Source organism: Saxophila tyrrhenica (assembly GCF_035928015.1).
Source record: "Saxophila tyrrhenica strain CCFEE 5935 chromosome Unknown scaffold_1, whole genome shotgun sequence".
NCBI classification, from domain to species: domain Eukaryota; kingdom Fungi; phylum Ascomycota; class Dothideomycetes; order Mycosphaerellales; family Extremaceae; genus Saxophila; species Saxophila tyrrhenica.
The window spans coordinates 1-21,126 of NW_027041733.1; the positions used below are offsets into that span (position 1 = coordinate 1).

At 54.3% G+C, this 21,126-nt stretch overlaps 9 protein-coding genes across 9 annotated transcripts; 4 read left to right on the forward strand and 5 right to left on the reverse strand.

The window, feature by feature from the left end:
- Nucleotides 1–2,386: 2,386 nt before the first annotated feature.
- LTR77_000002 (uncharacterized protein) lies at nt 2,387–3,906 on the reverse strand (the record flags this gene model as incomplete). The annotated part of the gene is made up of 2 exons (XM_064797270.1): nt 2,387–3,528; nt 3,582–3,906. The coding sequence occupies 2 exons, from the start codon at nt 3,904–3,906 to the stop codon at nt 2,387–2,389; spliced, it is 1,467 nt and encodes a 488-aa protein (XP_064663504.1).
- An 828-nt stretch (nt 3,907–4,734) lies between these two features.
- On the forward strand, nt 4,735–5,904 carry LTR77_000003 (uncharacterized protein; the record flags this gene model as incomplete). Its single annotated transcript, XM_064797271.1, has 1 exon — nt 4,735–5,904. One exon carries the CDS (start codon nt 4,735–4,737, stop codon nt 5,902–5,904), a length of 1,170 nt encoding a protein of 389 aa, XP_064663505.1.
- Nucleotides 5,905–6,213: 309 nt separating this feature from the next.
- LTR77_000004 (uncharacterized protein) lies at nt 6,214–7,537 on the reverse strand (the record flags this gene model as incomplete). The annotated part of the gene is made up of 2 exons (XM_064797272.1): nt 6,214–6,235; nt 6,303–7,537. 2 exons carry the CDS (start codon nt 7,535–7,537, stop codon nt 6,214–6,216), a joined length of 1,257 nt encoding a protein of 418 aa, XP_064663506.1.
- Nucleotides 7,538–7,975: 438 nt separating this feature from the next.
- On the reverse strand, nt 7,976–10,337 carry LTR77_000005 (uncharacterized protein; the record flags this gene model as incomplete). The annotated part of the gene is made up of 2 exons (XM_064797273.1): nt 7,976–10,084; nt 10,134–10,337. 2 exons carry the CDS (start codon nt 10,335–10,337, stop codon nt 7,976–7,978), a joined length of 2,313 nt encoding a protein of 770 aa, XP_064663507.1.
- A 373-nt stretch (nt 10,338–10,710) lies between these two features.
- LTR77_000006 (uncharacterized protein) lies at nt 10,711–12,740 on the reverse strand (the record flags this gene model as incomplete). The annotated part of the gene is made up of 8 exons (XM_064797274.1): nt 10,711–10,880; nt 10,943–11,020; nt 11,079–11,427; nt 11,483–11,804; nt 11,866–12,078; nt 12,118–12,225; nt 12,334–12,528; nt 12,589–12,740. 8 exons carry the CDS (start codon nt 12,738–12,740, stop codon nt 10,711–10,713), a joined length of 1,587 nt encoding a protein of 528 aa, XP_064663508.1.
- Nucleotides 12,741–13,404: 664 nt separating this feature from the next.
- LTR77_000007 (uncharacterized protein) lies at nt 13,405–14,760 on the forward strand (the record flags this gene model as incomplete). The annotated part of the gene is made up of 2 exons (XM_064797275.1): nt 13,405–14,299; nt 14,354–14,760. The coding sequence occupies 2 exons, from the start codon at nt 13,405–13,407 to the stop codon at nt 14,758–14,760; spliced, it is 1,302 nt and encodes a 433-aa protein (XP_064663509.1).
- A 204-nt stretch (nt 14,761–14,964) lies between these two features.
- Nucleotides 14,965–15,777, reverse strand: LTR77_000008 (uncharacterized protein; the record flags this gene model as incomplete). The annotated part of the gene is made up of 2 exons (XM_064797276.1): nt 14,965–15,175; nt 15,230–15,777. 2 exons carry the CDS (start codon nt 15,775–15,777, stop codon nt 14,965–14,967), a joined length of 759 nt encoding a protein of 252 aa, XP_064663510.1.
- A 998-nt stretch (nt 15,778–16,775) lies between these two features.
- LTR77_000009 (uncharacterized protein) lies at nt 16,776–18,021 on the forward strand (the record flags this gene model as incomplete). The annotated part of the gene is made up of 4 exons (XM_064797277.1): nt 16,776–16,851; nt 16,905–17,328; nt 17,386–17,656; nt 17,713–18,021. 4 exons carry the CDS (start codon nt 16,776–16,778, stop codon nt 18,019–18,021), a joined length of 1,080 nt encoding a protein of 359 aa, XP_064663511.1.
- Nucleotides 18,022–18,257: 236 nt separating this feature from the next.
- LTR77_000010 (uncharacterized protein) lies at nt 18,258–20,908 on the forward strand (the record flags this gene model as incomplete). Its single annotated transcript, XM_064797278.1, has 5 exons — nt 18,258–18,429; nt 18,479–20,075; nt 20,142–20,450; nt 20,510–20,607; nt 20,691–20,908. The coding sequence occupies 5 exons, from the start codon at nt 18,258–18,260 to the stop codon at nt 20,906–20,908; spliced, it is 2,394 nt and encodes a 797-aa protein (XP_064663512.1).
- Between the last annotated feature and the right edge of the window lie 218 nt (nt 20,909–21,126).

Below are 21,126 nucleotides of genomic sequence, written 5' to 3' on the forward strand. Positions count from 1 at the left end.
CCCCTAACCCTAACCCTAACCCTAACCCTAATCAAAATTTGAGCGACTTTGAAATCCTAACCCCAGGCCCAAATCCCACCCGTGACTACCGTCGCGCCTACGCCCGCGTCCGCCCGCTTGCGACATATAACCCGCACTTCCGGCTTTCATTTCGACTCTTCCGATATCAATCAACCGATACCACTAATTCGTTCGGTCTATGCCCGCCATTCAATCCTGCGTCTCGTGCCGCCGACTCAAGCGCAAATGCACTAAGGACCTGCCAACCTGCTCGCTCTGCCGTCGCGTTGGGCGGAGATGCTCCTATCCACCTCCTTCACCGCACGACAACGGTCAGCCAAGCCACTCCACCTCGCCTAACGACGAGAGCGACGTCAGTGTTGTGCAGGCTGGGTCGCGAAAATCAACGCTCATCGACTTCTCCCTGCCGCCACATGCCAACGGCTGGCCCAGTCGCCCAATCCACATCGCCCACGTTCGGCCAACGAACCCGCAACCTTTGACTGGCTTTTTTCTCGACTCCGTGGCCACGCGAGGCACTCAGGTCCCGCCTATAGAGGGAATGCAATGGTCGGATGTTGCAGGCTCCCAACCACCATTGTCCGTCGAAGACGCCTCGGGTATTCAGGAGCACTACTTTGGCACTGTGCATGAATGGTTCCCCATCGTGTCGCGCATGAGGCTTCGGAGGTTAGTGAATGACCAGAACGCTCTTGCTCGAGCAGACACCTCGAGCTTACTGTTCGCTATGCGCCTCGTTTCTGGTGGCGAGAAGCGTTTGGATCCCGAGACGCTGTATGGGTCAATCAAGGCGGCACTATGTACCTGCGAGATGCATGGCTTCATCACCATTCCGTTTCTCGCCGCGAGTATCCTGCTCGCAATGTTTGAACTTGGTCAAGGGAGGCTTGCTGCGGCATATCTGTCAACGTCCCACTGCTGCCGCATCGCCTATGCACTAGGACTGCACGACAGGAAAGTCGCGACTCAGCTGGTTGCGAAAGCTTCAACATGGACTGAAAGCGAGGAGCAGCGCAGACTTTGGTGGGCGGTTTTGATGCTTGACCGGTACATTCATGTCGGCTTCCGCTTCCGCCCTTTGGTCGCGGAGACCATTGCGGCCAGCGAACTGCTACCAGGGCGGGACAACGACTGGGACGAGGGTGAGCTGTCCGTGAATCCTCTGCTGGTCATGAGTATAGAGGCAAACACTCTCGTCTCACCTTTCGCCCGCTCGTGCCAGGCCGCACACTTGATGGGCAAAGCGTGTCAACACGCCAACGACCACGCAACCATCAGCGATGTGGAGTTCCATTTTCAGGAAGCAAAGCAGATCATACACGCTGTGCGTGCTTTACTGTCCATAATCCTCAGCGAGAGTCTGGAGGTAGACAAGCCCTACCGGCTGTTCACAGCTCGGGGCTTTTGCTATTCGGCGCTCCTCCTACTTTGCGACCTGCACGCTTGCGTTGAGGCTGATCATGTGGAAGCGGTGGGTAGCAACAAAGGCGCACGGCTGGAATTACAGCAATATGCCATCGATGCCTTCAAGGAGATTATCGTGGATGTTGGCCGCTTTGGAGACGAGATTCAAGATTGCATGGATACTTATGGCGTCATTTTTGTTCCGTCTTTTGTCCTCCAGAGTCTGTATTCGAGCGCAGCCACTTATGCATGGTATTTCCGAGAGACCGGCAAGGCTGAACATCTCTCACGCCTCAACCAATTGCGGAAGACTCTCGATCACAGTCGGATTCAATGGCCTGCCGCACAAGGATACCTGGCGCTTCTCGAAGGCACTGAGGACACGTACAGTGGAGCGAACTTTCAATAACGTCGTTGTTTTCTTATGAAGCTCGGAGAAATTGTTTGATGCTTCACATGTCGCATGTCACTAATTCTGCGTCCGCCACTACGGCTTCCTCTACGTGGGTTTGAAGGAAGTCTATATCAGCTTCAGCCTGCTAGCTACGCTACATGACGGATCAAAGCAACAGCATATCAGCCAGTGGTTCCATTCTTCGCAAGATAGTCCGTTGGGAGCAACGTGGGGCGGGTGCTTGAGTGCCACCCGTCCTCGCGCATCGAATATGTATCCAGAGAGGCTGGTGTATCCTTCTCCTAGTAAGGTTGAAGTTGTTTCCCACAGACCGCTTTTGCCAGTGAGAACTGTAGTTCACCCATCATTGTAAATGCATGTCGGTTCTGTGGCTGTGACAACATCGCGTTGGGAAATCGACCCTGCGGGTCTGCAGTCCCTGTGACCTCGACTAAGAGCTCCGTATAAACATTGCGCGAGTGTCGTCAAACAGATCACACTTTTGTCCGAGAAGATAGCTGAAAGCGACAAAGATTGGACGTGCCCACGGCTTCTAGATCTTTGGGTTTAACAAATAAACAGAGCATTTTCTTTCATGGGGTCCGAATCGTTCAAACCACCGGAGCCTCCAGTGGCCGTTGAGGAATCGGAGACAGTCCACATCTTATCAAACGCTGCTGTTAAAGCTTCGCGTGTTTTGAGTGGATAGATGCCGCACAAGCTCGAGCTCTTGCTTCGCAGACGATCACGCTGCTGGTGGGTGATGGCAACATGGGCCGCCACATAAAGGGGGAGCGAGAGCTGGCTATCTGGCCCGCATCCGAGAGGAAGACATTCGATGAGATCGATCAGTCTCGCGAGGTAGAACTGAACACGGACGGCGGCCCGCGAGTCTCTGAGCAGACGTCGTTGCAGTAGTATCAAAGCACTCAACAGGTGACACTCGCACACGGTGTTGAGGTACTGAAAGTCGTTGGGGTGCGGTGTCGTGGGTAGAGGGGTATCAGATAGCTTTTGCGACGAGCTGGTCAAAGTGCTCTCCAGTTGAAGAGCGGAAGAAACCACGCCATCTTCATTCATGCCGTTGTCAAGGTCGGCCGCCATGTGGGAGATCGTGGCCATGCTTGACATGATCGACAGAGAACAGCCGGTAGTCTCTTGGAAGCTTGGAGTTTTCTCATCCACCAGGTAATCCTCCTCCTCGCCAGAGAGCCAGAATTCTAGAGACAGCAGAGGCCGCCGGCTCCAGAACACGGAGCTCAGAACATCGATGAAAGCCATTCGTTGTACCAGCGCTACACCTACTGATGATGTAGGCTTTTGCTTGTCGTATTTGAGACTCTGGAAGAGCTGGAAGGCGTACCCAACATGTGTTTGTATGACGCTTGTCCCATTCGCGATCTCGACGGTAATCTGTAGCAGTATTGTCGCCAGCAGGTCTCTCCGAAGCCGCGAGAGATCATGAGGGCTGATTTCTGCCTGCATAGTCAAGCTGTCAACACTGTTGCGTAGGGACGCCAGAGCCTTGCACTGCCGACGCAGAGCAACAGACTGAGGCACAAGGCCATGCAGGTGCATGTAGACGGACGAGACTGATATGAGGGTATCCAAAAGGACAGGCGAGGACAATGCCAGCTGCGCAACTTGTTGGTAGCCATTCCGGAGACCTGTCCCGCATGCTGGGATAATCAAGGCCACCGACCGTACGACTGCCTATGCGATCAGCACGTGCAATAGAGTATCGGAGGAGGAGCTGACGCACAGTAGAGGTAGGCGTGGTACTTGTCTTTTCTGTCAAAGAACACGTAGCCTAGATTGGCTCGGATGGGCCCACATAGCATCATCTGAGTAGAAATGGTCCGGTCGCCTGTGCTTTTGGAAGGGCTTCTAGCATTGGCGCGGCAAATGGTTCCATCATGAAACCCTGGTGTAGCCATGGAATCAACACAATCGGAGCTCCCGTGCTCACCTCCCTGGTGGCTATCCGATACCTTGGTGTCGCCGGAGATGTTCGAGATCCCGGTGTGTGAGACGTCGTGACTTGCGGCGGGCGGGGTGCATTCTTCCTGAGTCCGCGGAAGCGGCATGGCCTGCGCTCGAGACGGTGCCAATGGGGATGGAGACGTTAAATGTGCGAGACAACCATGCTGTTGTCGGGCTCCGCGCCGTTGACGAGGCGCTCGAGGCAGCTGGGCACCATGAAACCAGCGGATTTGGGGCTTGTATTCGCAGGCGATGGAGAGTCTGCTGCAGCGCGCGCAGCTCGGGTGGGATTCATCGCACTTCTTGTGCTGTCGCAGACAAGTCACGCATCCTGCAAGCGATCTATTTTAACGATGTCCGACGGAAGGCTCACTCATTACATACCTCCTCTCGATCGTGGATTCACCATACCAGACCATGCCTTCCTGCTACTTATCACTTTCGTCTTAGAAGCTGATGGAGAAGCCTGACAGTTGGGAAAGTCTATGCACACAAGCTGATTCGAAATACCGGGCCACCTTGCATGCCTTCCGCCAGGTCTTCGAGCTTGGAGGCGTGAGAAATGTTGGTGTCGGGAAGGAAGGAAGAGGGACAGCCGGGCTCTCTCCGGCCCGGGCGGACGCGGACGCGGGCGCGGACGCGGCTGCGGAGGTGGAGACGAGGGAGTATTAAAGCATATCGGACCTCGACATTCTCTTCACCGTAGAGATCCACAGATCCATCTCAGCAGCGCTCGCACGCGTCTATGCCCAGCATTGCGACGCGCACGATGTACTACAGCATTACGCCCACCACGCAGTATGGCGCCCGGCGACTGCACTCGGCAGACGACGGTCCCCTTGGCAGATGGCATATAAAATGCTGAAGGTGCGTCGGGAGAACCATGAGCGACCATATCCTCGCTGTCATCAATCCCTACCTTCACTACCACCATGGCCTTGAAGAATCTCACCGCCGCGATGAACGAGACCATGCGCGCTGTTGTCTGGCAGGGAAACGCCTTCGAAGTGGCCGTACTGGACGTACCGAAGCCGACCATCATCAACGCCAGCGATGCCATTGTCCGTATGAGCAGGGCTGCCATCTGCGGTTCAGACTTGCACATTTACCGTGGAACGCAGGCTGGAGCACCAGCTCCATTTGGGCTTGGCCATGAAGGTGTGGGCTACATCGAGCAGACCGGGGACGGCGTCTCCTCTCTCTCTGTGGGCGATGCTGTTATTGTTCCATTCAACACGGCAGAGGGACATCTGCACACTGGGCTCACGATAACAATGTACGGCGGCTACGGCAACGGCGGGGATCTTGGGGGCACGCAGGCCGAATACATCCGCATCCCGTTCGCTGATGAGGGACTGATACCCATACCATCGAGCCATGCAAACAACAGCACAGACAACGACATGCAGGCACTGATGAACGACTATGTCATGCTCTCCGACATCTTCGCAACTGGCTGGGCAGCTCTAGACTTTTCTGGCTTCAGCGCTGGCGACACCGTTGCCGTGTTTGGAGCCGGGCCTGTAGGCCTCATGACGGCTTACTCCGCAATCATCCGAGGAGCATCTACTGTCTATAGCGTGGACTATGTGTCGGAGTGCCTGAGTCTCGCTGAATCCATCGGCGCCGTGCCTATCAATTTTCGCCAAAGCGACCCGGTCCAGCAAATCATGGCCCTTGAACCGAACGGCGTTACCCGGAGCGTCGACGCCGTCGGCTACGAACAGGTCAACCGAAACCTCACCGTGCAACCAGACGTCATTATACACAACATGCTTCGTGTCACTTCGACTGGTGGCGGGATGGGGACGGTAGGAGTGTACAAGCAACCCTCCAACAACACGGCTACTGCACCCCGAGCGGCTACATTTGACCCAGAAGTCAATTTCTCGATGAGCGATTTCTTTTTCGGCGAGTTCAGGTGGGAAGCTGGGCCTTCGAATCCGATCGACCTTGCCCCAGAACTTGTTCAGCTGGTCAATTCTGGAAGAGCTCGGCCGGGTTTCCTTGTGAGCGACATCATCAGTATCGAGGACGCACCATCCGCATACAGACGATTCGAACGGCACGATAATACGAAAGTGGTCATTGCGTTCGACTGAGCAAATACATTGCGCGGTGGGAGTTGACTTGCCAATTGAGGATACATGCTTTGAATTCTATGATTATAATAGCCTGCCGAGTGTGTCACTCATGTTTGATTTGTCCATTGTGAATTTGTGACGCTTTCTGCTCGCGGAATAACTTGCAATGTCCATTGAAGCACAAATTTGCTGAAGTTCAGGAGAAGCCGATGACCCTAATATGTCGAGTCCTCAAAAGCATCACGGGCGTCGTACAGACTGAGTGTCAGTGCAATTGGAAAGTACCTTACACTCTCCACATGCACCCACGATCGTTGCGCACCAACCCTAATAGCTCGTTTGATCGTTCCTACAGTTTTGAGTCAAACATCTAGTGTATTGGAACGGCGAGAGCAATTGCAACAGAGCGAACTCACCAGTAAAGTGTGTCATGTTGTACTTCAGGACCTGTCTGGTCCAATACCCAGCCAAATGTCAACTTGATGTATTGCATCAAATGACTGGCGAGCTTGATGTGACCCACATCCGTCGGATGATAAAGGGGGCCAATATCGTTATGCTGAAGGATACCTGTGGTGTTGAAGTAGTGCACGAAGCCTTCTCCGCCCCTCTCGTTCAGCGAGCCGTTGTTGTATGATCGCACGACATCTTGAATAATGTCTACAAAACCACCGCCTTGAATCCACATATTGTCTGTCTCGCCGAAGCCTTCCCAGAGCGAAAGAACGATAATCTGCGAGGCCGGCCAGCGAACATGGACTTCGTCGATCAAGCGGATGTAGCTGTCGTGGAAGTCTTTGTGGGTGACGTTGTTTGCTGTGTTGTTGTCGTTCGTCCCGATGTTGATCACAGTGATGTCAGCTGGAGGATGTGACTCAAAGTCCCAATCCGGGATATCAGGACCGTCACCATAAATCTCGAGCGCGCGGCCGCTGGTGTCTGGTGTTTTGAGCCACTGAAATGTCTGGCCGTGCAGATTGCCGTAGCAGCGTTTGTCATGCAAACATATGCCCGGATATGCGGTGATGCTGAACTCAACGTTGCCTAAGCCATACATCAAGCCCCACGAGTAGCTCGAGATCCCTTCCAAGGTTGCGTACTGGCCTGCGGAGAGTGAGTCTCCAATCAGCTCCATGGTTCGTGGGAAGTTCGGGACGTGGATCAGTCGTGCTGCTGGCCCGGAGACGTGCACACATTTGATCTGTACACCATATGCCCAGTTCGTTACCCTCATCTCGAATGTATGTATCGATGGGTGCGTGAGGTTGTTGCCTTCCGTTCGAGGGCCGACAAGCATGTGCGTTGAGTTTGCGGTGACGTTCGTCAGCAGCCAGTCCTGACCATCGACCCTGTACGCGATGAGAACGCCATCGGAGGTGTAGTTTCCAAAGCTGATAGCGACACTGTCCGCCTCGAAACCAAACTTGAGGCCTGGAGCTGACCACCAAGAGATGTATTGATGATCCCAGCGGCCTTTGTATGAGAGCTCTGGTGCATCCGGTGGATATGAAACCCAGGCAGGTTCCGATGAAAGATCTCTGGCGGTTACGGTGGTGTTCCGATAGTCGTTCGGACGGATCTGGCCATTCTGCAGTATCGTTGCGGCGGAAAAAGATATGAATAGCAGTGGCAGAAGCTTGAAGAGGCCCATAGTGTAACACCGTTGACTTCGAGGATTGTCGCTTCTCGGACCGATTGATGCAATAGCCGGAAGATCAAGCAGTGCAGAAAGTCCTTCTCTCTTAGCTTCTTGGACACTCCGAGGGTCTTGCCCCGCTATTAGACGACCGGATGTTGGAGCGGTCAAGGCGAAGTGCGAGCATGTTGTATAAATGAAAAGACGGAGGGAACAGCTCCGCTTCCGAAACTGGCAGCTCGTCCTTTTAGTGGAGATTATGAGGAGAAAGGCAAGGAAGGGACAGTGAAAGCGTCCAACTATGCATACCTGGCAGTCTTCTCCAGAACGAGATTGCGGCTAAAAAGCCCACTTCACTCGTCACCGGGCGCGCCGAGCGGATTTTATCTGCGAGAGAATGAGATGACCCTCGCTGCTTAGATACATGTACGCAGCGTAGCATGGGCTCAACTGTCACTCATGTTTGATCTGGTCCAGATATGCCACCAGCCTCTTCCTGATCACCACTCCCAGCACCTTGCCCGATCCCTCCTCATTGATAATCAAATACCTCAGGCCCAGTTTCGCAAACATCTCCAAAGCATACTCAAGCGGCGCACCACTGAGTATTGTCAACGGTGTCCGGTCCACCAGCACGGACAAATCCAGATCTGTCTCTGAGGCTCCATCAAACAGCCGTACTTCAGCATCTTCTGGGTACAACTGCCCAAGAGTGCCAAGTCCGAAGTCGAGCTCACCTTGTGCCAGGTAGCCTTGAAGCATATTTTTCTCATCGACCAGCACAAGGCCAGCATCCATCAGTCCGCGGTCTTGGAGCTGTCTGCGCTTTTTCTCCAGCACTTGCCGTGATACTCCGCTTGCTGGCACGACCACCGTGATCTCATCCATTGTTTGCTGCGGCGGGATCAGGTCATCCACACATCCGTCTTGCAATTGCACGATTTGCATGCTGCTCTCCAGGTCCATGAAAGGGTGTCCAAGAACCGTCTGTGCGACGTCGTACACCCCTTCTGCACTGATCGCATCAGCAGTCCACTTTGCAATGAGGATGGCGACCATGCAGGGTGTTATGTATTCCACCTCGCCTGTTAGCTCGAACATGATGACGGCAAGTGAAATTGTCATGCGCGACACCCCCGCCAGAAATGCTCCTGCACCAACAAGCGCGAATATACCCGGCGAGATGCTTGTGACCCACTGCCCAAGCAGACGACCGAAGAGGGCACCGCCGTCGAGAGCAGGTATGATGACACCAGATGGAACCTTGACGCCGAAGGTGACGATAGTAAGCACCAGTTTCGTCAGCACCCCATACACCAGCCAGCCGACGTAAGCATTGCCCTCCTTTGCCTCCATCTTGCAGATCCAAGCAGTTCTGGCAGCGCCATCGTTGCAGTCGACGAACAGATTCTTGACCACTTCGTCGCCTGTCTCTCGTATCAGGGGATTGGGAAACTGCAGTAGCGTTGTTGCAAGAACGATCAAGCAGGTCTCGAGAACCGGGTACCTTTTTACGAACGGGAAGCCGCGAAACCATCTGGACCAGAGCAAGTTGAGCTTGCAAAAGAGACCGCCGAAAACACCGCCAGCTAGGCCGAGAACGATAAAGACCAGGTAGTGCTGCGGTTCGTACGGGGTCCCGTATTTCGTCTCGAAGAGGACCAGCTTCCCAGTTCCCGTTGGATTGAGCGCCTTCAGCACCACGGCAGCACACAAAGAGCAGAGAAATGCCCTCAGCAATACCTTTCGCGGGAAATGCGTACTGATCTCCTCATAGCTAAACAGCACACCTCCAATGGGCGCGCCGAAAGCCACACTCAGTCCTGATGCACATGCTGCAGAGAGCATTTCGCGCATCTTCCTGCCGTTGTGCCGATATTTTGGGAAAATGCCTGCCACGATGTACCCTACGCAGGTACTGATGTGGACAAAAGGGCCTTCTTTGCCCAGGCACATCCCAGTGCTGACCGCGAAGACCGCACCGATAGCTTTCACCACAAGGACTTTGAGGTTCAGGAAACCTGGGATGACGAACCCACTGAGAATAGTCTTGATCTCGGGGATGCCAGATCCTGCAGCCATGTACATGACTTTGCCTGTTGGTGTGGGCCTTGGGGTGTCATCTGAGAACGCCTCGCTGTGAGGCGCTTGTGCTGCTGTGGGGAGAGAGCGTTTGGTGAGCAGCGTGACACCGGAGGCCAAAAGACCAAATAGCAAGGCAAAGGAGACATAGATGGCAAATGCAGGTGTGTATGCTTCCGACCACAAAACGTAGCTTTCGCACAGATTGTCGAGCTCGGATGTCAGGTCGTTGATCTTCAGCAGCGGCGTCTTGCCTGCACAGCAAGATTGCCTGCTCAGCAGGGGATTGCTGGAGCAGTAGCCGAACTTCCAGTCAGAGACAGATGCCTGGGCCACGTCCACCAAAAAAGCCACACAGGCTGTGAGCGTGCCAATGATCGCAGCTGCAATCCAGCCTGATGCTTGGTCGAGAAGGCTGATTAGTTTGAATCGCAGACCCGGGCGGCGACGGAGGAAGCGCAGGCGAGCAGAGTCCTTCACCTGCTTTCATGTTAGACGAAGCATATCTCTGCAGAGGTACTATACGTACAAGATCATGTAAAAAGTCAATGGAGGAGTAGTCGCTGTACGGCAGCCTCTCTCCAACGTTCGTCTCGTCCAACCTCTGTTCGTTCTTCGATAGATACCAATCCAGCAGACTGGTCGCATCCTCGTCGCGACTAGCAGACCTTTTTGGAGTCACTCCATCGCCTGACTGTAACAATGGGCTCTGCTCTCCGAGTTCGTCGCTCATCTCGCAGATGCTGGGGTAGGTCGACGATTGTCCTCCTTCTCATCGAGCGCGAAACTGCGGGAGAGGAAGCCATCTTGAGGCAGCAATCTTGAACAATGGACTGCACGTCCACCTGCGAGATAAGGCACGGCAGAAGCGCTCGAGAACCACTGCAAGACTTATCAAGGCACCGTAGGGCGAAGTATGCAAGTGCCGATAAGGGACGGAGGTGGCTGCGGAGATTGAGCTTCTCCGCGTCAAAAGCAAAGTGGGATCTCGATACAAGTTGAGAGGACCTATCACAGCAACCAACATTCGGACTGCCTGCAACCCATCCTCGGTCTCTGTGTAAAGTCACTCCAATAGAGGGCACCCGCAGCTCCATGGTCATATGCTATACGCTCTTAGAAGTCTCCTCAAAAGTAATCTTCTCAAGACTGTTTCTCGGGCTGCCGTCATGATCGGCCTCGCCAACAACGACAGACCAAGGCTCATAGATGTCCGCGCCAGGCACGGGAGACAACGTACAGATAAGCAAATAGATGACGAAGCCACCTACGAGACCTATTCATAAGTCCGATGTAAGTCTTAGGATGCTGCATCGATAACGGGGACAACACACTCACCGATGAGAAATGAAACACCGAATATGCGCTCCCAGGCTACATTGATCTCGAAGCCATCAATCGCGGCGGCGAACCCAGCTGGAACAATGTTAGCCGGTAATTTAGCAGAGAAAGTTAAAGGGAGGAAGAGACGAACGCAAACTCATCCATATGAGGCAGATCCAGGTCAGAAAGGACCTCCAGTGAAAGCCGAACTGGTACCAGTAGATAGAGCTTCTGTCTCCACGGTAAAGGTCGGATACCTTGTACTTCTGATAGCGGACAAGGGTGTAGTCAGCGATATAGATACCAATGAGAGGCGAGATGAAGATGCCCAACGAGCTGATGACGGTAATGAAGGTTCCTGGATTGTTGACGAGATTCCACGGACAAGTAGCGAGGGCAATGGCGACCAGGATCAAGCTTCCCCGGCGGACATTGATGAATTCAGGGATGATGGATGCGAGGTCCATGCCAGTAGCGACTGCGTTCGATGACACGTTTACCTAGTGTCTCCGGTCAGTAGAGCATCGCGAGGTACGTTTTGAGAGGGATACGTACTCCCATCTGGGACAAGAACCAGCCGACGCCGGCGAAGAAGGTACCAGCTCGGGTCGTGGCACTGTAGTCACGATCTTGGATGTAAGCCAGCAGGGTAATGGGCTGCCATATAATCTCGCCATAGATTCCTCTAACAGCGCTAGTAACCAGTATTCCAAAGGTTGAAGAAATGATGACCACGAGAGGGCAGGCAATCCAGATGGCAAGATGTGCGTCTCTAGGTCTGGCGCTGTAGCGGGTCCAGTCTGAGTGCCGGATGCTGACGCCAGTATATGTCGTTGCGAGCGAGCAGACGGCTCTCACGAACTGGAAGACCGTTTCTCTTATCAAGTACGTCAGCAAGATAACTGAGACGATAAATCTGTCGACTTCCTTCAACCTACCCCGTCGAAAGCGCAGCCGTAGGAGCCACGACGTCTCCAACACCTCCGTTGACAGCCATGGCCCAGATGAACATGCCCAGAATCGTCAAGGAGACTCCAATGAAGCTGGTGATGAAGAATGGCTGGAGCTTGTATGGCTTGACGAACATGAGCGCCGTGAAGATTACGAAGTAGATCATCGTGCCGATGAAGTCTTTGGTTGTGATGTGGGCGCTGCGATCTCCGTCAGAGTGTAATGAACAAATGTCTTACGGGAACATCGAATGCTCACCTCTCGGGAAAGCTGTTCGGGAGTCTGTGAAAGGACGGGACGACAGAATGACACTCATAGCGAGGCCACCCCAGTAGCTCTGGATACCGCTGCCACGAGGAAGTCAGCTTGAGCATTGAATGGTGACGAATGATGGCTGAACGTACTAGATGAAGTTGCTGAAGCACTTGAGAATGACAGCAAAGTAGCTGCCATACATGCCAAAGACCGCACGACTCAGCATTGGAAAGCCCAGAGCGTACTTTATGCCGAACTCGCTGCATCCCCAGGTGATGCCGCAGGAAATGGCAGCGCCTACGATCATGGCGCCGATTGCCTGCGCCGCGCTCAGACCATTCGCAATGGCAGTGGAGCCCATGGTCCAGTATACCGCTGCAATGCCGGCAGCGACCCTGGATAGCAAGATTAGCACAGACCCAGACGATTGACGGAAGGACGAACTGAGGACGGACCAGAAGCCGAAGTACGACTTGATGTTGAACGTTCGATTCTCAGGGAGAACGGGAAGAATGTCGGGATTGGTCCATCTGTCTGTGACACGGCCGCCTTCTTCGGGATGGACACGTGCCTTGTCGACGAGCTTACTGAGTCCCGCAAACGCCATGCTGGCGGACTGCAATTGTGTCGAAATGTACCCTTGTTGCCTTGTGTACTGTGCTTGAGAACGAACGAGTTGATGGAAGTTGTAGCGTGGAGGTAGCAGAAATGGGGGAGAGGAGAGGAGAGACGCGCAGCGACACTATTAACTACCTGGGATTGGATTCGTACGAGTCGTGCGCAGGACAATAGAACCCGAGCCTCTGTATCCAAGACAGCGGCAGAGATACCATGGAGAGATGCCATCACGCGAGATAAGACCATAGCTTGGATCGCAGTTATTCCTTGGAGTCGAGCGGGATTCTGTAAGATGTGGGAGAGTCACGCAAGGGCAGGAGCGAGTAGACCCAGTTCGACGCTGGTGGAAGGAGTCAAGATGAGGGCTGCGGCTACGTGACCGCATTGGGAAGTTGTACTCGCCGCTCCACATTGCTGGTCCCAGAGCACGAGTCAGCATCCCATGCATGTATGAGCTTGCCAATCGCAAGATCCTCATGACAAGCGACTGGACGAGCCGAGAATGCCAGGCGCAGAGATACAGCGATAGATAAGAAAGACCTTTCTCCAATGGTGATCGACTTAGAGACCGCGGGTACCAGAATTCCTTCGGTTTGGTCTTGTCGTGTCTGCACTTGGATCCGGGAATGGTCCTGCTCAAGACACCTCACAGCATGCCTTCTTCTGCCGTCTTCTACCGTTCTCTTGATAAGGCGTACCCTGTGGCCGTAGGCGGTCAAGGAGTGCACCTCTTCACCAAAGATGGGGAGAAGATTCTCGATGGCAGCAGCGGCGCGGCCGTGTCCAGCATCGGCCACAACAATCAAGAAGTCGTCGATGCTATCGTTGCTCAAGCACGAGGGCTGAGCTTCGCTCACAGCTCCTTCTTCACTTCGGACCCTGTCGAAGAACTGGCGACGTTCCTTCTCGAACAGAGCAAAGGCTCCGACTTCTCGCGAGTCAACTTCCTCTGTTCCGGGTCCGAAGCTGTTGAGTCGGCTCTGAAGCTCGTCCGGCAGTACCACATCTACAACGGACAGCCAGAACGCACCAAGTTCATCGGCAGACACCACTCATATCATGGCAATACCATGGGTGCGATGGCTATTGGGTTCAACCCACCGCGCAGGCAGCCTTTCGAAGCGATCCTGAGCCGAGCTTTTCATCACGTCTCTCGCTGCTTCTATGATCAAGATGCCAACGGACGGTCCGAGCAGCATTTCGAAGACGATCTGATTGCGGAATACGAGTCCAAGATCCAAGAGCTCGGAGCGACCACGATTGCAGCTGTTGTAGTCGAGCCCGTCGTCGGAGCCACTCTGGGCACAGTGCCAGCCACGAAAACATACTTGCCACGCTTGAAACAGCTGTGCGAGAAGCATGGCGTCTTACTCGTGTTTGATGAAGTCATGTGCGGGATGGCTCGGGTGGGAAGCTACCACGCCTGGCAGTGTCTTGGGGGATTCCCCCCGGATGTGCAGACGATCGGGAAGGGTTTGGGAGGTGGCTATCTCCCGCTCTCAGCCATTCTGATCTCAACCAAGGTGGCGTCCGTGTTTGAGCAGAACAGTAAGGGTGGACAGAAGTATGTCAGCGGCCACACTTTCCAAGACCATTCGTTAGGATGCGCCAGCGCTCTCGCCGTCCAGAAGATCATCCAACGGGACGATCTGGTCCAGAATGCCAGACGTCAAGGATTGCTGCTCGAGAAGATGGTCGTGAAAGCCCTCCCAGCCGAACTCAAGGCTCTCGGGGCGAGCATGCGCGGCCTTGGGCTCTTCCGCTCTATCGACTTTGGGAACTCCAAAACCAAGTTCGGCGGACCACTGGCAGCTCAAGTAGCTGAAGAAACGTTCAAGAATGGTGCGACTGTCTATCTGTGCTCGGGGGCAGTCGACGCTGTAATGTTTGCGCCGCCTTTGATCATTGCAAACGAGGAGTTGGCCGAGTTGGGGGACAAGTTCCAACGCGCGGTGAGGACTGTCCTGTCACGGCGAGTGTCAGCGGCTGCTGTGAAGCACAAGCTCTAGGGATTTGGTATAGACAAACGACAGAGGTCGAGAGACTTGTATACCTACCACCATCGTGTCCGACGGCATGCAAGGATGGCCGGGCAGTCGCCGCGAAATGTAGCTCAGGCAGCTCATGGTACTAGCAGATGTACATTCAGTTTTTCGTCTTGAACGGGCTCATGGTAAACAGCATGCTTCCCTTTCGCTATCTACCTGAGTATTTCAAGCATTTGCAGCCGCATTGTCAACCGCGCCACGGACATCGGTCATGGCTTCAACAGCGCCAGGCAAATCACTGTGGATGCAACAGGTGAAGGGACGCCCGTCGAATGGCACTTTGGCTTCTTTACCGGTGATGGCAGTCACCATCTCCGTCGATATCACCTTGCCAACTTTGCCCTTAATGTCGGGAAGAGGCACCCTGCCTGCGGATCTGTAAATCATCAGAACCAACTTGATACTTACGTGAAAGCGTCTCCAGGCTTACAATATGGGCACTGTCTGACCCTCCTCATCGTACCAGAGATCTGGGAAGAACTCGGGAATGAATTCAATACAGTGCTTCTTGCACAGTTCCTCATGCGCAGTCCCGGGGAGACCAATGAAGGGCACTCCGAACGTCTTGATTGCGCGCATGCAAGCGTCTCCCTTGTCGGGATTATCCTTGATCATGCGATATAGCCTCCCATGGGGCTTGATATGGTGGAGTGTCATGCCCTCTGAGTCGAGCATGGCCTTCAGCGAGCCGACCTGATACAAGGTCTGGCAGTACATATCCTCGGGAGCAATGTCCATGTAACGACGACCGAAGCCTTCCTTGTCGGGCAGGCCGGGGTGTGCTCCCACAAGTTTGTTGTACTTTTTGGCCAGCCGAACAGTCTTCAGCATCATGGATGGATCTCCGGCGTGGAAGCCGCAGGCGATGTTCGCAAGATCGGTCATGGGCATGAGGGCCTCGTCGTCTCCCATCTTCCAGTGCCCCATCCCCTCGCCCATATCACAATTCACCGTGACTTTCTGCATCGCGATCGACATTTGACCTGAGTTCTTCCTGCTTCTTCTCAACGGTGGTACCCTTCCAGCGATGGAGTCAGGACTGAGCTATGGTAGAGATGAGGGGAGGTTTGTTGTCGACTTCGGGCTCGTCCTATCGTCTTGCTTGCCATTGCGGCACAACGGAAGACCGAGGTCTTTGCTATGCTGCGAGTCGCGTTCTGATTCATTGATCATCTCGCGGGAGCCGGCCATCTACTCCGCAGCGGTCGATAACAAGACCTCAACGCGTCCACGAGAGGATGGGAGGCCAAGACTCATCCCGCCCGACGCCTGAATAGGAAGTTCTTCTCGCTCCGAAAACGGGAGATACTCCATCTCAGCAGCGAGGACAGTCTCGGCAGTCTGCACGCTTCATATCTCCCAAAGCCCAACTTCTTCTGCATTGCTGGAGATGCAGTTCCGGCGTTGGATGGACATTGGATCCATCATTCAGTCCAGATAAGTGATACCGACAGACGCCTCGAGTCATTCTTTTGTCAACGCAGAGACAGACCACTGCCATGAGTGTGCCACCAAGATCCACCAACGAGCCTTGTCCCGGCCGCATCGCTTCCTCCTTCGTTACTTCGTTCCTTCTCTCTGTTCCAAGATCCTTATATGCGTAAGACAGAGGCTATGTGAGTCTGGAAACGATGAAGGTCCTTATAGCCAATCGCGGCGAGATCGCCGTTCGTCTCATTAAAGGCTGCAAAACAGTTCGTCACCTCCTTCAAGCTAATGTGCAAACGCTCGGAATCTGACCAAGCGACAGCTGGGATTCCATTCGACCGCTATCTACGCAGACGAAGATGGTGAGATGGCGCTTCAGCTGTTCGAACGATCACCCTCGATTGACCACAATGCCCAGCAACGTCCATGCATGTCCGCCTGGCCGATGAGGCTGTTGCGTTGAACGAGAGTGGTATCAAGGGATACCTCCACAGGTACGGACGAGCGTCTTACATGCACGTCGATCAACTCATCACGTGCGGGCTAACATGGCTTGGTGCATCAGCGAGAAGATTGTATGCATCTGCAAAGCTCACGGCATCGGTGCTGTGCTTCCTGGCTACGGTGCGATCTATCGCTTAAATTCTCCCGGCTATGCTGAGCACATGATCTCGCAGGTTTCCTCAGCGAAAATGCCGAGTTCGCAAAGATGCTAAGCGATCATGGAATCGTATTCGCTGGACCTTCTCCAAAGAGCATCATGGAATTTGGTCTCAAACACAGGGCAAGAGAGCTCGCCCGAGTAGCTGGCGTACCGCTTGTCCCTGGCACGGGCATAATCACGTCTCAACAGGAGGCGGCGAGCGAGGCGCAGAGAATAGGCTATCCGGTGAGCATCCCCGATCCAGCATGCAGCGAACATGGTACCGACCCCCACGTGCAGGTGATGGTGAAAGCCACCGCGGGAGGAGGTGGTATGGGACTTGTTGTCTGTCATGGCCCAGAGAAGCTTGCGGAGGCTGTCACTTCTGTACGCAGCAGAGGCAAGACCCTCTTCAAGGATGACGGGCTTTTTCTGGAGCGATACGTTGGCAATGCCCGGTAAATGCTAGCCCTCGAGGCCGCTCTTCTGATGCTCTTGACTGACCGGCCGAGCAGGCACATCGAAGGCCAGATCTTCGGCAATGGACAGGGCCACGTGCTCTGGTTTGGCGAGCGAGAATGCTCTATTCAACGCCGCCATCAGAAAGTGGTAGAGGAAGCACCATCATCCTACGTCGAGAGACGTCCTGAACTCCGTGAGAAGCTTCGGCTCGCATCAACTGCTCTGGCAGCCTCCAGCAGCTATAAATCCGCCGGGACTATCGAATACTTGGTCGACGACACCACTGGAGAGTTCTTCTTTTTGGAGATGAACACCCGCTTACAGGTAAGTAAACAAAATGCACTGCGTCGTGAGTCGAGCATTCACTCCGCGCCGAACAGGTCGAGCACGGCGTGACTGAAGCATACTACAACACGGACCTCGTCAGGCTCATGCTCTTGCAAGCACAAGCTGAAGTCGAAGGCAAGCCCGGACTCTCGGCGGAAGAGATGCAACAGCAAACTCCGGAAGGACCTAAAGGTCATGCCATCGAGGTCCGAGTCTACGCTGAGAATCCCGCTGCCGACTATATGCCTGCGCCAGGTCTCTTCATGGAGGTCTCCTTCCCGAAAAACGCAAGAACTCGAGTGGACACCTGGTTGGAGCGTGGGAGCGTGGTCACTCCGTATTTCGGTGAGAGACCAGACTAATGGAAGCTTATAACTGCTGACCGACTGCCAGATCCTTTGCTGGCCAAGATCATAACGTACGAAGACACTCGGCACCAGGCCATCACTTCCATGCAGTCAGCGCTTACTGGCACCGTACTCAACGGACCACCAACGAATATAGGGCTGCTTGACAGGATCCTCAAATCTACGGGTAAGCCAATCGTAACTTATTCAGCATTGCTCCAAGCCGCTCACGCGAAGACTTTTTGGCAGAAATGTCTTCTGGCGCCACGTTGACAAACATGCTCGACAAGCTCACCTTCGAACCTTTCCTCGTTGAGTTCACAGACGGCGGCATGTATACGACGATTCAGGACTTCCCGGGACGCACAAAAGCTCGGAGCGGTGTCCCAGTCTCCGGGCCTATGGACTCCTTTTCTCTCAGAGGTATATCTTAGAATCCAGAACAGACAGCTATGTACTAATTATGACCCAGTGGCGAACATGCTTGTTGGTAACGCCGAAGGTACCGCCGGGTTCGAGATCACCTACTCCGGGCCCACGATGTTTTTCCACCAGCCTGCTGTCATCGCACTTTGTGGTGCTTCGATGGACTTCAAGATCAACGGTGTCGATGCCGCTATGTGGACAAGACTTTCCGTGCCGAGATTGGCAGAAGTGGCGATTGGTACTCTCAAGGACAGCGGATGTCGAGCATATCTGGCCATTCTCGGGGGGCTGCCTAATGCCGGCAGCTACCTTGGATCAAAAAGCACGACGCCGGCCTTGAAATGGGGTGGGTACCAGGGGCGGACACTGCGTGCCGGCGACGTTCTTGCAATAGACGAGGCGAGCTCGCAGATAGCACCCACTGTCGCCACCTACCAACTTCCAGAGAGTCTTGTTGCAACCCCTGACTTGCAGCGACCGATAATTTACACCCTCGCCGGGCCCTTTGATACGGAGGAATTCCTCACCCCCGAAGGCCGCAAAGACTTCTTCGATGCGACATGGAAAGTTGGTATCAGCTCCGGCCGCACAGGCATCCGTCTTGATGGCCCTCCACCCGAGTGGGCGAGAGAGTCCGGCGGTGAGGGCGGTAGTCATCCCAGCAACGTCTTGGGTTTTGGCTACCCTATTGGTGGTCTCAGCTTCACTGGGAACTCGGCTGTCATCTTCACCGCCGACTCTCCTCTTCAGAGCGGTTTCATCTGCCTCCAGACCATCTTGTCCTGCGAGCTATGGAGGCTTGGCCAACTCAAGGCTGGTGACGAGATTCGCTTCGCTCAATGTAATTGGAGTCAAGCTGTGGATCTCGAGAAGCAGTACAACATGCTTTACGACACGATCCGGCAGACCATCCTCGCGGAATCTTCCGAACCTACCATGACAGTCCCTGTCGCACCACTCATCGATCAGCCGCATGTCGGATCATCTACGCTTTTCGAACGCAAAGCTCAGTCAACGCAGGGTGAACCCCGGCTACCTCGCTTTCTCATACGACAGGCGGGTGACCGTGGCCTGCTCTGCGAATTTGGAGCACAGGAGTTCGACCTCCGTGTGCGCCTCAGGATCCAGCAGATCGTGCAACAGATATCTGAACAGCCGCCACCTGGTGTCAGCGCAATCACTCGCCCACATACCATGACCGTGCTCATCAACTACGATCCTGCTGTCGCCAGCCAGACCAATGCGACATCCGTTCTGGTTGAGATGGAGGCGGCACTGTCCGACAGCCTTACCTTTCACGGCACAAAGTATTACCTACCCATGGTCTTTGATCCTGAGGAGAACAAAATCGCCACCCAGCGGTACATGGAGACTCTCCGGCCTTATGCCACGTACCTTCCCGACAACATCGACTTCATCCGGAGGAACAACGGCCTCGAGTCTCGCGATGATGTCCTTGCTGCCGTTGAGAGGAACCCTTTTCTAGTCCTCGCCGCTTCTGGATACATGGGCCTACCGGTCATGATTTCCATTGACCCGCGCAAGAGGCTCACTGTCCCGAAGACCAACCCTTCGAGGGCCACTACTCCTGCTGGCGCTCTTGGTACAGGCGGCAATACAATCGCTGTCTATCCTGTTGAATCGTAAGCCACTTGCACCCGCCTCTTGGCCATACCTTTGGGGCAGCAACTAACAAATATGCCATCCAGACCAGGTGGCTATATGCTGTGGGGCCTGACGTTGCTCGGCGCACCGTTTGATACCTTCGGGTCGAAACCAGGATACACTGCCGAGCGGCCATGGTTGTTTAAGCCATTTGACCAAATCGAACTTGAGGCTGTCCCTCGCGAGGAGTTCGATGCTATCAACAAAGAGTACCAGCAGGGTACTTATAAGATCAGGTCTGAGCCCATTGTCTTAAGCATGGCTGACTATGACGCTCTGGTGGAGCAGACCAAGGACGAGGTCGAGGAGATCCAGCGGCTTCAGAAAGCTGGTGCCGCAGCAGAGCTCGCAAAGTATGCCTACCGCCAAACAAGCCGTTTGCCTCTTGAACGCACAGCTGACTAAACCGCAGGGAGAATGAACTGCTCGAGAAGTGGCACGCCGAGCAGACACTCGCCGCAAGTAAGAAGGCTGAGCAGAAAGAAGCCAATGCTGAACAAGCAGCGCTCGGTGAGTTGATCCAGACAAGAGCAGAGCCACATGCGTCTCGTGCTAACAACCACATCTTCGTGAAGACCACACACTCATCCCAGTCCGAGCGACTGTCAATGCCAGGATCTGGAAGATCAACGTAGCGGCAGGTGATGAGGTCGAGCGCGCGGCCACGGTCGTCGTACTCGAAGCCATGAAGATGGAGATCGCCATCCAAGCACCCGGTCATGAAGCTGCCTACATCGTCTCCTCCGTGACCAAGGAGGTCGGTGAGATAGTTGAGCCCGGAGACTTGCTGTTGTCACTCAAGCCTAATTGAGCAAAATAGAGGCAGGGTAAGCATAGTGATATCATCCTCCTCCGCAATTATCGTTTAGTCCATGCTGTCCATCACTTTCATTGTGCGGCGCCGCAAAGGTAAGTGATGGAGCTTGGCTCAGAGGTCGAATCATTGTGCAAGTATGGCTGGCACTTTAGAACGACGAGATAGCAGCGCGGAAGAAGAAGGACATTGAGGCTCCGGGGCGTCAAACCATG